The sequence below is a fragment of the Equus quagga genome, chromosome 8 (genome assembly GCF_021613505.1).
Source record: "Equus quagga isolate Etosha38 chromosome 8, UCLA_HA_Equagga_1.0, whole genome shotgun sequence".
Lineage (NCBI taxonomy): Eukaryota > Metazoa > Chordata > Mammalia > Perissodactyla > Equidae > Equus > Equus quagga.
In genome coordinates, this window is record NC_060274.1 from 9928267 (window position 1) to 9943529 (window position 15263).

The 15263-nt window shown below is 42.9% G+C and overlaps 1 protein-coding gene across 3 annotated transcripts in view; it reads right to left on the reverse strand.

Annotated features, from left to right (window-relative positions):
- SNX9 (sorting nexin 9) overlaps positions 1-15263 on the reverse strand; it is a 94655-nt gene that overhangs the window by 26552 nt on the left and 52840 nt on the right. For 2 of the 3 annotated variants that reach the window (XM_046668839.1, XM_046668842.1), the window contains exons 5-9: positions 12232-12397; positions 10417-10570; positions 6285-6369; positions 4119-4244; positions 3885-4002 (exon numbers count right to left, since the gene is read on the reverse strand). In XM_046668839.1, the coding sequence (XP_046524795.1) occupies positions 3885-4002; positions 4119-4244; positions 6285-6369; positions 10417-10570; positions 12232-12397 (649 nt within the window). The remainder of the gene's footprint in view (positions 1-3884; positions 4003-4118; positions 4245-6284; positions 6370-10416; positions 10571-12231; positions 12398-15263) is intronic. The other variant, XM_046668840.1, reaches the window with a different exon arrangement.

Genomic DNA, 15263 nt, shown 5'->3' on the forward strand with positions numbered 1-15263 from the left:
AAAAGCTTTTGTTATGCAAAAGACACTGTTAAGAGAAAGACAAGCTATGCCTGGGAGAAATTATTTGCAAAAGGACTTGTTTCCAGAATATATAAAGAATTCTCAAAATTCAACAATAAGAAAACAATCTAATAAAAAATGGGCAAAAGATTTAAACAGACATTTCACCAAAGGAAAGACATGGATGGGAAATAAGTACATGAAAAGTGCTCAACACCATTAGTCATCAGGCAAATGCAAATTAAAACCATGATGAGATACCACCACATATCCTAAATTACACTTGTTAAAATCAAGAAAAACTGACACTACCAAAAGTGCCCTGACACTCTCATCCATCGCTGGTGGGGATTCCAAAATGGTACAGCCACTTTGGGTAAGAGTTTGGCAATTTCATAAACATTAAACACACACCTACCATATGACCCAGTCATTCTGCTCCTGGGTATTTATTTGCCCAAGAGAAACGAAAACTTATATTCATATAAAAACTTGTATGTGACTGTTTATAGCAGATTTATAATTGCCAAAACCTAGGAACCCAAATGTCCTTCAGTGAGTGAACGGAGAAACAAACTATGATACAGCCATACATTGAAATACTTCTCAGCAGTGAAAAGAAGACACAAACTACTGATAACACACAAGATGGATGAATTTCAAGTGCATTGTGCTAAGTAAAAGAAGCCAGACTCAAAAGACTACACACTAGATGCTTCCATTTATGATATTCTAGAAAAGGCAAAATTATAGAGACAAGGATCAGACCTGTGTCGCCACGAGTCAGGACCAGGGGGAGGGGTTGAATACAAAGGGGAAGCAATGGAATTTTGGAAGGTGATGGAACTTTCCGTAGCCTGAATACAGTGGTGGTTACAAGACTGCAGTGGTAGTTGTCAAAACTCTTAGAACTGTACACCAAAAAGGAGTTAATTTACTGTATGTAAGTTTAAAAATAAATTTAAAAAAATGCAGCCTGGACTTTCCTTTAGAAATTATGAGTACAAATAAGCACAAGTCTTTTAATGAGAAGAGTCTTATCGACCCACATATCAAAAACCCATGAACAGCAGGATGGTCTGGACACCTCCTGTATAGTAAAACACTTCAAATTTTGCACTTACTGGGAGTAGAGATTAAGCAGCACATAAACTTAAGCTATGCAGACCCACCTCCCGGACAGAAGAGACCCAGAAACTCACTGTGGCCCAGGATTACACTGAATTTCCCATAGGAGAAAGTGAATTACACCAAGAGTTCATAATCTATTCACTGGTTGAAATTAATTAACTAATGATTCTTCTTCTTCTTCTTATTTTCTGACATCGCCGGTTTATTTCCAAACTATGACTTCGGAAGTTATTTTGTGCTTGGTAAGATTTTCATACCAGGTTCCAGAGAATCAGGGAAAAGGCAGGGAGGAAGGATTGCCATTTCCTCATTTTCAATGAACCTTACTTATTAGCTTTCCACTAAGAATGTGAATGTACCAGTTTGGCGTCCAGGAATCAAACCAGATTCATTCAGTATTATTTCACAAAGAACAAAATCCTTGCACAAATGAAAAACGTTATCTCTAAGTGTTTCACGGAGCCAGTATCGAGTCCACAGAAGTGTCATGACATCATCCACTTGGCAGTCCGGTTTCTTTTCTCCAGGGTTTCCGTGAGAGGGGAGTGTACAGAATCACGTCTGGGTGGTACCACGGGCAGGAGGCAAATCAGGGAGAAAGAAAGCGGCTTCTGTGCTTTTCCGTTTCCTCGGCACACATCCCAGCCAGTGAATCAAAGCCCAACTCTCTTCTGACTGGGGGCTGCTGCTTTCTCGCTTTTCTGTGACATCCCCCGGCTTCAGGCCTGAACTGTTTTTTTTAAAGACAAACCTTAGTATGGGAGGAGAACCGTGACTCTGATGCTTTAAAATGGCACCAAGTTATCTGACTCAGAATAGACGTGTTAAAGCCTGAAAGATATGCGAAATCTCCACAACCCTAAAACAGCTCATTGATCCATTTCCTTAAACACTACAGAGTGCATATTGGGCTAATCACGTTGATAAAGGAGAGGATAAAATTCAGGAAACGGACTGAAATTTGAAAATACGGAGAAGGGCAGAACTGAAGTTTCCATGGAAAGAAAGCTAAAATTTTTCAAAAGAGAGCTGTGATTTAACGCAATAGAATGGCAAAAATGAGGGATAGTGAGTATCTGAACTGGGCAGGGGACTGGGGGTATGGTGACACCTCTGTGTGGAAGAAGTGGCAGCTGATGCTGACCTAGTCGCCCTGATACGGCTTCCCGTCACCTGCCTGGCTCCACGAGGGACTGCTCAGGACCCCCCTATGAGGCCGGGATGGGTTCATCCACCGGGCCATGCCACCCCACCCTCCACTCTCCTAGGACAATTTGAAATTTCTGAAAAGTTTTCAAAAAATCCAAATCAAAACAACTTCCTTAAAAATAAAACTTTCCATCTCCTCAAAAAGTTTTAAGGAAACAAACATGAAACAAAGTAAAGTACAAAGTGAAGTTTTAAGGAGAATAAGTTTCTTCCCCTAAGGTTACTAATTCTAGCTGAAGACAAGCTGGTCCACATCTCATAAGGTCAATAGAGCCGGCTTCCGAAGCAGATTCAAATTCTGTTCTTAGCGCTAGTGAGCAGCGCCCGTTTAAGGTCTCTGCTCTGAAGTGACAAAGCACATGGGAAGCGTCCAGACACACGGCACACCTGGCACGTCAGGACAAACGTAGCCTGAGAACATCTGGAGCTGCCTCTGCCATCTGGCTGGCTAAGATTCTCAGTCCCTCCCTCGACTACTGATCTGGCCTCTTGCTGAGTCAAGACTCGCCCGCCCGTCTCTGGTGTTCCCCGCCCTCTGGGGAAAGAGCCCCTCCTTCCCAGATCCCACGTTTCTCCTTTCTGGGCTCAGCCTGTCGACGCCCCTTTCACTTCTCTTGGCGGCCTCTCAATAAAGCTCTGACCTTTCAAGCCTTACTCTCATCTTCGACCCCTTCCTTTCTATACTTACTAGTTTCATTTATCTCAAAATTTTCGAGCTACACACTAAACCCCTTTCTATTCTTTAGTAAAGTTTAGCTTCTTTACAAACTTTTATTCAGAGACAATCAGAGTCTGAGCACAAAAACTCCAAGTTCTATACTACATTGGAGAAGAAGGAACTCAATGACCGTTCTCAAAACGGACACAGAAATAAATACTCTCTATCTGCATATTTACAAGGGGCTATGGCAGCACTGTGGATTCGTTACCAGAAGATTACTTGGGGTGGGGTTGGGGGGGGACACGACACTTTAAACAAATAAGAAAGGGAGAGTGTAATAATCAATGATAAATAACAACACTCGAATATCAATAATCACTCAAATAATTGAGCAGAGAACCTGGCAGCTGCCTGCATTAACACCTGGAAACTTTGCCACTTCTACAGCTGATGTTTACACACTTGTAATGAAAACGACACAGCTGCACTGTATAACGTGTTTGCATCATTTGGGTCACACATTGCTATTGCCATTTTAGGCTATTTGGATCATTTCTATTTTCTCCGGTGTCATTTTTCACATTTTAAAAATTCACATATTTCTTCTATAGGAAAGAGTATAGCAATAAAGACACAACAATTTTGCTGGAATCTAAGCTACGTGCACAAGAACTCTGAGAGAAAATTTTACGTGACATTCTCGTTAGGTGTTTAGGTAACTTCCAAATACATGTACAATAGATACCGCTACATTTAGCCACTGTTTCCAAACGTATACATCCTGCTCCTGTGGAGGATGGACAATGCTGTCACCAGTTTATACGATGATGCTCCAATGGAGTCCTGTCACTTGTCATCCTGGTTCTGGGTCACACACACTCACCTGTGACTTGCTTATCTGGAAGAGAAGGGATTGGAATGGCTGACCCAAACTTGACCAGGAGACGCTCATATAGCCAGTCAAAGTGCTTATACCTGTGGTTTACAGATCGGTTAGTGTTCTACAAAATAAGAGAAAGAGGAAAAAGTTACCAAGGCCAGCTACAGAAAATGAAGAAAAAAGCAAACTGTAACTAGTGAGGCGACCACGACTGTGTCTGCTAACCGGGATACTCACAGTAGGCGTTAATTGGTACTCGATGTAGCTCTTCAGACCATACATTTTGGAGCCCTTCCTGGGATCTGCTACCACGCAGTCGAACGTGGAGGTGGGATAAACCCACATTGGGCCGTAATCTCCGACCTACACAGTGTTCCAGGAAGAGTTAACGTTGTTACGTGGAAAGACAGTGATACAACTGACATGTCATCAAATGATTCTTTTTAGGACTTGAAGTCCTTTCGAGGGTCATTCTTGCCCCTCTTTGAGAAGTTGCATAAATGCTCTGTTCCCCTGGGGGTCATACTTAAAGAACTCGCTTGCTGACACGAACCCTTCTGCTCCCCACGTGGGCTGTCTCAGGCCACGGGGCCCAGATGCCTGCTGGCCTCCCCTCTGGGGAGGGCTGGATGGAACACAGTTTTCTCTCTCTAGTTCAGCTGTCTTAGTTATAGGTGACGAAGGGCTCCTTTTAAAACTTCCAATCTATCACAGACTGACAGTTTTGTGAAATATAAAATTATACACTTGGATGTCTCAACAACGTCCAACTGCCATCACACTTCCTCAACACTTCCTCTCATTTTCTGCGCACCCAGTCCTAATTGTTTTTAAAGGTAACAGGAGGAAAAAGTGGGGTGGGGTACGAAAGTTCAGAGGTTATCAGGTCAGGAAGGTGACTGGAGCCTGGAAATTTTAATAAGGGATGAAAAAGAAGACCTGTGACAGCAAGCTACTATGACTGCCCAAGAGGGAGCCCAGATCTGAAAACCCTCTTAAAGCTACAGAGCAGGAATGTTGAAGACGAGCCCCGGGACCAAGAGAGGCACCACTGATCCGCGAGGACCCAGCAGGCACAGGGTCACACTTTATTAGTGGGGAGGGTTACTGTGCCTTAAAAGCGGAGAACCAGGCCTCTGCTTTCTCTCGGTTTTCAGAAGACTCGACGGCTTTCCTCAGCTTCCTTCTCCACAGAAGAGGTCTGCACAGGCAGGACTGACCACAGGGGACGTGGGCCCAGTTCCGCCTAAAGCTGTGGGACAACTCAAACACGGGGGCCTTTAGCTCTGTCCCAACACTATCAGGCTTGTGAGAAGGTCCCCTTGAGCATCTGAGGGCAGCGCCACAGGCTCTTAATTCTGTGAGGCTTTAAATTTAATGAAAAGAACAATGATGCACGTCCAGCATTTAAAAAAAAGTCTGAAGAAAAAAGTTTAAAATAATCTTGAATCTAACCACTCAGAAGATTACCCCAAATTTGCTTTGAGGGAAGGAGGATAAAAGGGGATCTTGGCCACAGCCCTTCTCTCTGGAGGGTTCTAGGATTTCAAGCTTTTCAAAGATAAAGGAACAAGTAATAAAAAAAAATCCAGTATTATTCTCACAATTTTATCAAGTTTCCCAGGACCCAGAGACTATAGAATAAGACCAGATGTTTCCTCATCCTTGTTTGAGTCCACGGTGATTACACTCAAAGCTCCCCTCTCATCTTAGAGTGAGAGGGCTAAGTCAATAGGGTCAGAAGATAGCCACGGTTCTCTTCTCCAGAATTTCTTCTGGGAATATAGAGCTAGATAATGCTTAGGCAGAAAAAAATCTATTAGCAATCAGCATCTGGGTGACACCAAAGAGCCTGCTTCACGTATGTAATGATCAAGTTATTCTAAGACAGATAATGTTGACGGTGTCGTCAACGCTCAGCTTTTATTTGCCATGTTCTTATCATGAGCTGACAGCTGGTTTACTGGAAGGAAGACTATTGCCAACCAGTGGAAAAGGCACCTTCTGACAACACGCATGTACTTTGCTGGTGTAGAGACCTAAATACCTGAACTGGGTTTATCAGCTAAATATATAGGGCTGGTAGAAAAACAGGATATAAAAGATACTTGAAGACACTTCAGAGAAGGAGTTATTAAAAGAATATATGCTATGAGTGCTGTTGGTTCAATACTAATAGTTTGAAAAGTAAAAATAAAGAATATCTACACAATATAATGACAAGCATTAATTCATGCTAATCACCTTTACTACTCTTGACATGCTAAAACATACTGTCAGTTACTTGGAGCACTAAATGTGTTTAAAAACGCTTTCCAAAGACTAATACACTCTCCTGGCTTTAAGCTATTATAAAGGAGTTTAATGAGACACAAAGCAAAGAACAAAAATGGACAAACTTACAATGATAGGAATTTTCTCTTTGGGTTTTGCTAGTTGCTTGGCCAACAAATACTGTTCCATTCCAGGTTTTGCGAATCCAGGAAACCTAATCATGAAGACAACGCTTGTGAGTCTTACGTCTCTCCTTGTAAGAATTCTACAGCTCTCGTCCAAGTTTACTCAACGCTAGTTTTCACCTTGTTCTGTCTTTCAGATGGACTAGAACTAGGAAGCTGCGGTAAATGAGACCTGACACAATCAGATTGTTCAACGGCCCATTAGACATTTAATTAAGCTTCATCTGCTAATTGAACAGTGTGACTCCAGAAGGTGTGATATTTATGGGTGCTCTATTTGCTTAACTTGATCTGAAACACTCTGTCACCCCATGAAGAGTGAAGGGCAGACCAGAAAATGTCCCCCACCCCCGCCCTAGTCACAGGAGGGGAAGTACTCAGCACACCAATGTGAAGTGACCACACAGGGCAGCAGCCACACGCCAGCATTTGCATATCCAAATTAAAGCCGCCCTTCAGCACACTCCATTCAGAAGGCCACAACTAAACCAAAGAAGCTGACACTGTTCATTGCTGCTTGTACCCTTTTGGAATTGCCTTCAGAACCAGTTTCTGAGACACAAAAGAAAACCAGTCTCCTTACTAAAAAGACTCAAATTATAACAAATAAGCTTGGCTACCTCCAGAAATCAAATCTATAAAGTTCTAAATTTGGAGAAAGGCAAGAATAAATGCATAGCCGTCCAAAGTGCTACTTTTTTTTGTCGTTTTTTGGTGAGGACGACTGGCCCTGAGCTAACATCTGTTGCCTATCTTCTTCTTTTTGCTTGAAGAAGACTGTTGCTGAGCTAACATCTGTGGCAATCTTCAACTATTTTTTCTATGTGGGATGTGGCCACAGCATGGCTTGATGAGTGGTGCCTAGGTCAACGTCTGGGATCTGAACCTGTGAACCCCAGGCTGCTGAAGCAGAACGTGTGAACTTAACCACTATGCTACCAGGCTGCCCCCACAAAGTGCTACTTTTAAAGAAGAAAAAATTAATTTGGGTTTTAGAATTTTTTTTTAATAACCAGAAAGGAAAAAACCTTCAGAAAGCAAAATACCTAATATAGCAAAAGAAATCTTATTTCTACAAAAAACCAGCTCCATTACTTCGAGTTCATTCATATACCAAGTTCAAGGCCAACAAGATGCTCTCAGGGGCCCAGATCTTTTCTTCCACTCTCTACTGACTTTCCTCCATTCCCTTTTCCCCAGGCATGCTTAAAACACAGCTCATCCAAGAAAGAACAAAGAGGAGTCTAGGAGCGGGATGGCCCTGGGTTTCAATTCCAACTCCAACACAACAGCTATGTGACCTTCAGAGCTTCAGTGTCCTTGTGCAAAGAATGGGACCAATACGATCTACTTGTTAAGGTGATAAGGGAATTAAATGAAAAGATCTATGTAAAGAGCCTAGTATGTACTCCTAAATTAGAATTATTTCTAATTACGCCATCATCTCTTTGAAATACTCCCTACCACTCAGGTAGAACCTTCTCTGTGCTTCCTCCACACTCAGAGCATATTTTTGCTGTACGATTTATCATGCGTAATCGCCATTATCCATTTACACACTGCAGCAGACTAGAACTACCTTAGAGAAAGCGTTCACACTTCCAGGACCTAAAGTAGTTATGGGAATATACTAAATGCTTAATGAATTAATTGGCTCACCTGGGCCACTTTTATTAAAGAACCTATAATTTTGGTAGAAAATGCTGATGGAAGAATCTGGGAATTACACTCAGTGACAACTCCTTGACTAGACCGTAAGCTTCTGAGTACAGAAATCACATTTCACACGTATCTTGGCATTCTCATGGACCGCAGCAAAACTCTAGGGCCAGCCGTGCACTCAGTTAATACCCACTGAATGGCAATGAAATTTTCTGAGTATTATCAAGGTGGATTCCTACACTGCTCAAATTTCTCATCTCCTTTTCTAGTATAAGGTTTATGTCCCATGACTGGACTACAGCAGTCATATAAAATGGATTAGCTGCTGAAAAGTGTTAATACTTTAAAAAAAGTTTTACAACTGTTATAAATGAGTCATTTACACATTAGTCTAGTTAAATAAAAATACATAGGATTTTAAACAGCTCCCAGCACCAGGGAGAGAGGAGCGCCTCAGAGGTTCAGGGACAAATCAGGAGCCCTCTGATTTGCTTTCATCCTGGACTGAAAGTTTAGAGGAGGAAGAGTTCGTAACAGAAGTCAACTCCTCCACTTTAGAGATGAGGAAACTGAGGTTCAAAGGGGCCACCAACTTCCCCAAGATCATACAGCAACTGAGAGAGCAGAGGGAGCCAGGAGAGCAGTCAGAGGCCTGGGCTGGAGCCAGAACCGCACTTACTAGCCATGAAAACTCAACCCGTCACTTCTCTCAGAGTCTCTGCTTCCTCGTTTTCAAAATGGGGCTGAGAGAATCATTATAATAAAGTGGGTTTTAAATTTACTCCGTATTTAGCTTTAAAGCACTAAGAGTCACGCACATCATCATACACTGAGAACTTCAAATCTGATCTAAGAAATAGGCCACAGTCAACAACGAACGACTAACTCTATTACATATGCAACTGAACATGAAAATACAAACGGAAGAAACTGAAGAGAAGGGTAGGAAAAGTGTGTAGCTAAAAGATAACTCATTTAATCACCTGATGCTATTCAGATACACCGACTTGCAGGGCTCATTAAACTCATGTATATGCAGATCTGGATCTGGATCCTGATATCCAGCTCTCTATCAAACACTGTTTACAATTTTTCCAGACACAGATTAACATTCTTTGATATCTGCTTTGAATCATGGACTTGGAACACTGAGAAAAAGTGTTACTCATTTTAGAAAAAGGATTTTAAACCTGATTGCTGTAAGAAGAGTATCTGAAGATTCTTACGAAGTCATAAATTCTATCTCCTTCAAGGACACTGAGGGGGCCTGCAGACTGAGCCAGAACTCTCTGCAGGATCTGTCACGGCTCTGTCCACACTCGCCCCTTCGCCCACACCTTCCCGGTAAGCAGCCTAGCTACAGGTACTGTTCAAACATTTTTTTTAATCTGAGAGAAATCTACATGAAAACCAAGTCTTAAACATGTTAGGGAGAGTGGCTGAGAGCAGGTATGCGCTCAGGACACTGAGGGACTGGACTGGAATCCACACTAGTCACTTTCCACCCAGGTGCGCTTGGGCAGTTACTTAGCCCCTGGGCTTAGTTTCCGCCACAGTGAAACAGAGATTATATGCACCACAAAGGGCCATGAGGGACACATGAGAATGCACAGAAACTGCTGTGCACGACGTGTGGCACGTGGTAAGTGATCAACGTGGATGACGATAACAAAATGGAGTAACATATGTCAAGGCTTCTAAAATGGAGCTGGGAGGCCATTAAGGAAGTGAGGCTTATGCACGCACACCACATCCACCGTGGCCAGATGGTAACTGAACTTTTGACCTTTACCTGCTGCCAGACATCACGTCTTGAAGCACTTCCTCATTCCAAGAACGGCCAACTTGCCTAGATACGACCCAAGGACCAACTGCGTGCTGCTGAGTCAGCTCACCCCATGCCAGAACCAACCATGAGCTGTTCAGTGTCAACCTCTGTAGGCCTGTGTCCCCTGCCTTCACAAACCCTGCCTCTAGCGTCTTCCTCAGAGCGCATCTGAGTTTCTACTCATATCTGTCTCCCGAATTGCAATTCTTGAGACCTCAAGTAAACTTTTTGCCTCTTTGCAGTTTACGCCTCTTATTCATTGACACGAATAAATAGCAAAACATTTTTAAAAGAGTTATTATTAATATTGTTATTTTTAGCTTTCCTGCAACATCAGCAATAAAATCTTAATACATTATTGATTTGATAGAGATAAAAACAGTATTTGGCAGATCATTAAATAGAACAGATATTTCACTTTAAAATGAAAAAAAAAATTTTTTTAATAAGCTTCCAAGCTAAGATGCAAATAAAAATGACCAAATTCACACCCAAAACTTTACAGATCACTGGAAGGAGAGAAAGTCTCTTTGGCTCTCTTCTGTTTCCACACAGACTCCATGTTCCCCGATTCCGTTAAACCTACTTGTTAAGTGGCAGCTTCATAGAAGAGGCGCCAGGACGGCTGCCCCCCCGCTGAGCGCCCCCTGCTTCCGCCGACGACTCCGAATCCTTGAAGTAGGGAGACGACGACTTGGGGTCATCCCAGTCTTCATCCCAGTCGTCGTCATCACCAGCTGCTGGAGGTGGCATAGAAGATCGTCAATAAAGGAAAACAAAATAAAAGTGGAACGACAGTTTTCTGATATTAACTACCAACTAGGCCAAACAATCGAAAAAGAAAAAGAGAAAAGGACGACTTTATTTTCTACTAACTGCCAATTGGGCTAACCAATTAAAAAAAAGAAGAAACAGGTGCGGTACAGGAGTACTGCAGATGTGAAGGGTACAGCCTCTGCAGCTACCTAGTTTTAAGGCTTGAACTGTAGAGTCTGCCCTTTAGTGCCAAAGACAAGTTAGAAGCAACTTAAACAGGGCTGTCAGCCCCAGGAACCGTAGACAAATGCAGACTGTGAAAACGCCATGTGGTGCACAAGGGAAGGCCCTCCACAGGCCTACGCACTACTGAACCCAGCTTTAGAAACTCGCCAATAAACAGGTAAAGCGCCCTTTACACCAAGAAGATTGACGAGGACAAATGGGATGACAGAGCTCTGAAAAGGAATTGTTTAACACTAATAATACTAAAGGTGGGAGAAGGGCAGTGAGGGGAAAGACGGCAAGGAACCGGATGAGGGTGGAGAAGGGAGAGAGAGAAGAGAGAGACAAGGAGTAATTAACCAGCATCTGTAGCCTAATATTCGAACAATAATCCCTGGGTCAGATAAGATGCTGCCAGTGTCCTCCCTTCCTTCCTCTTCCCACTGTCTGTGCCCCCGTCTCCTGCCCCTCACGGCCTGAGGTGTCCTTTCACTATTAGGCAGGAAACAGTCCATAGTCCTGGGACCTCCGCCCTAAGAGTGCCACCACGAGAGGCTGAGACAAATGCCAAAACAAAAAAGACAAGAATGGAAAGTATCAGAAGGATCCAGGCTAAGTCTCCCGGGGTCATGCCAAGTTACCACGGAACTAGAGGTCAGCAGTCTGGTCCCAACATTTCTACCCAGTCCATGACTCCTGGTCCTGTGACAGGCCAGCTCCTGTCTAGAGCAGGAACTTGGAACCCATACCCGTGCCCATTATGGTGCTCATACAGGGAACACACAAAAAAATAATGTGCAGATCTCTTCTCATTTAATTTCAGAACAGACATAAATACCCTTTCTTAATTCCTGAATTGTTTCCCCTTCAATCAACTCCTCTTCTGCCTCAGTACTTCCACTCATAGCCTGGCAGTCAAACAGGCAGATCAGGAGGGTCGGAGGTCATAAACTGGCAAGTGATAAACCATATTCGATCTGTATACACATTGTTTTGGCCCGAGATTAAAAAATAAATGTGCGTTAGTTGCCAAGATCTTTAAAGGGGGAAGATGACATAAAAATCGAGCTTTCCAGGCTCTCTCTGGAGCTGTGGAAGCAGGAACACGGGCTCAGTTCTCCTGCAATGGTCTCAATCCGCTGGCCAGAGCAGGGCTGCCTTCTTCTGTCTTCCGCAGCCTCAGGGCCACTTTGTTCTTTCACTTTATAAACCTGGCCCCTGCCGAGTGTTTGTATTTGTGACTCCTTGACACATAACTGAGACTGGACTAGAGATCATAATTAACGACCACCTATATTTGGATCCAGAAAAACAGGTTCGCTGTTAATGAATGAGAGCACCTGAGAACAGCCTCTTTGATTAAAATCTATTTTTAACTCGGATGCCCTCCTGGCTTTAAGCGTGGGCTCCTCTTCCTCACCTGGTCCTTGGTAGGCCTGGGGATGACCAAAGGCACTGTCCCAGTTATTGGAAGTGCTTTTCTGGGCTGCAGCCCCCTCTGGCTTGGCTCCCCAGCCATCCGTGCTGTTCCAGTTTCCAGATTTGGAAGCATTCCAGGCTGACCAGGGGTCATTGCCACTGCTGACCTGTTGTGAGGGGTAAAAAAAGTAAAAAGAGTATTTGTGACTTCTAGAAAGCACTACTCAATTCAGGAGGAATCACCTAACAGTTGAATACAACGAGGGTGCTGAAAAAAACTGATAGAAATTAAAACAATCTTAAATTTAAATAACAAATTTTTTAAACATGTAGGAAAGCATAAAAAGCATTTGTTTTTAAACATACAAGAGAGCCCAAATTAGACTTTCTGCTCTGCACTTTTGGCTTTTTCCCCACTTAATAGCCTGAAACACTGTCCAAGGTGCAACAGCACACGGGGATGGCATCGTTCTCCACACGGCTCCAGAGCTCCACCACACTGACTTGCGACACTTCAACTGGCACTCGCTCATGCTCATTCATCTCACTTCCAGTATCTCGCTCCTGGAAACACCGCTGTGGTGCACAGCCCTGCACACCACTGACAGGCCAGAGGGGTTCTGTCTTGCACAAAAGGGGACTGCCACACTCCAAAATTATTTTTAAAATATTTTTCTCTCATTATTCCTTTGAGTAATTTCATAGTTTAACTACTAATATTATAAATAAAATTTTGGAATGGGCAATCAGAGCGCCCAATTTCAAGGAGCAGTGCAGTAAGAGGACCTGTAGCCATTTCCCATCACTGCCCCCCACCCGAGGCAACCACAGTTTCTCATTTCCTTGATTTTTAAAATTTTCAATCTTTAATTTGTCTCAAATTTACATCAGTATAAGAAAAAATACAGGAATCCAGCTTAATTTCTTGCTGTGGTCAGTCTGTTCCCCAACACCAATTCCCCCACACCAATTTCCCCACTGATTTGAAATGTCACTTATTTTTTTTTAAAGGTTGGCACCTGAGCTAACAAGTGTTGCCAATCTTTTTTTTTTTTTTGCTTTTTCTCCCCAAATCCTCCCTGTACATAGTTGCATATTCTAGTTGCAGGTCCTTCTAGTTGTGGCATGTGGGACGCTGCCCCAGTATGGCCTGATGAGTGGTGCCATGTCCATACCCGGGATCCGAACCAGTGAAACCCTGGGCTGCCGCAGCGGAGCGTGCGAACTTAACCACTCGGCCACGGGGCTGGGCCCTGAAAAGTCACTTGGATCACATCCTGGACTTGGCCTATTTCTGGACCCTCTGTCGTATCTTAGCCATCTATCTGTACTAGTACCAAGCTACGCTGGAGCCCACGAGACAGAAGACCATCAGTACTTTAGCATGCCATCTTTCATCTGCTTATTTTCACTCACGAACTGTAGCATGAGCTTAACATTTTAAAACTAAAACAATCTGAGCTTTAGCATTAGAATGCTAAGTTTAAAAAAAGTGCTGATTTTCATTTGAGTCACCTTAAATTCACATATAAATTCAGGGAAAATAAACGGTGCCTTTTTAAAAGAAAATAATTTCAATATTGAATCTGTTTATCCAAGAACACGGAATAGCAAATTTTCCTCTATACTTGAGTCTTCTTCCTTACATTAAAAAAACAAAATTGGTATTTATTTAAAAAAAAAAAAAAAGCGAGAGAGATTTGCAAGAAAATTACCCAAACTGTCTAATATACCTCTTCACTGTTTTAGAATGCTATAGTGGTTGGTCTTTTTAACTCTTAACTGACAGATGGGGTGGACAACTGCCCTCCAGCCACACACCAGAAGCATCAAAGAACAGAGTATATGTTCTACACGCGGAAGCACGTCTTCATTCTAGCATCTCTTATACCTTCAAGAAAAAAATGAAGTTACTAGTGATTTTGCTCTAAGTATTAACATCAGAAAGACATGTCACCCACATGACTGAATTTCTCAAACACATGGCTTACAAAGTGAGACTGTCCAGCCACACTTGTGGATACCAGAAATGAAGGCGGTCACACCGAGGGCCTGACAACCACACCCCATGCAAGAGAATCGCTTCCTTCCACAGCTTTCTTTAAGGGAGGGAGTCTTATTCAGCAACGTATACTCTGCGCCCTCCAAACTCTAAACGACAAGGTTTTGTTTTAAGAATAAAAACTTCAAAAAGCACAAAAATTTTGGCTAGTAAGATGATAAGAACAGACATCCATTTGTCTAGCGTGATTTCCGGAAGTGCTGACTGAGCAGGACCTGCAGCGAAGGGCTGGGCCTGGCCTCCAGGAAGCAGTTAGTGGAAGGCGCCAAGGAGGGCAGGCTGCCTGCTTGCACTCCTGGCTCCACCTTGTTCTAGCTGGGTAACCCCAGGCGGGAATTCCAACCCAGGCAGCCTGACTCAATTCAGAAAGACTATAACAGAAGCTAAATGAAGTCGACTGAGAAAGAACTAGAACAGAAGAGTGAAAGTTCAGCACTGCTATAACAGCAAGACTCTAATAAGTGTCAGCAAGCTGTCAAAGAAAGATGAAAATTTAGTACTGAGGACAAACCTGCATGTGAACTATTCATAGCAAGTATCCTAAAAAAGTTAAAACCTATTAGGAGAGAAGCACATAACAGGGAAGTTCTTTTAAAAACTACTTTGTTTCTAAATTGCTTGTAGTAACAGCTGTATTATTTGGTTATGTATATGATCTTAGCTCTCTACCTAGGCTATATAATCCTGGTAGGTAAATCCAGTAACTGTTTGCTTCTCTCTCTGGGTCTTTTTTTTCCCTGGAACATTCCATCTTGTTTCAACCTGACTCCTGCTGATAAATCTTTCAAAACCTGACCAACTGGAAATTTCCTCTCCAGCTTCTATCACTGACTTTTTACTCTCTCTCTCTCTCAGATGACCTTTTCCTGACCTCCGACATCAATGACTAATAATCAGCTCGCACAATCTGCCACATTCTGTCTCTCTGAACCCACTCTTCCCACACTTTGGCCTCCGACTTCTTTGCTTTC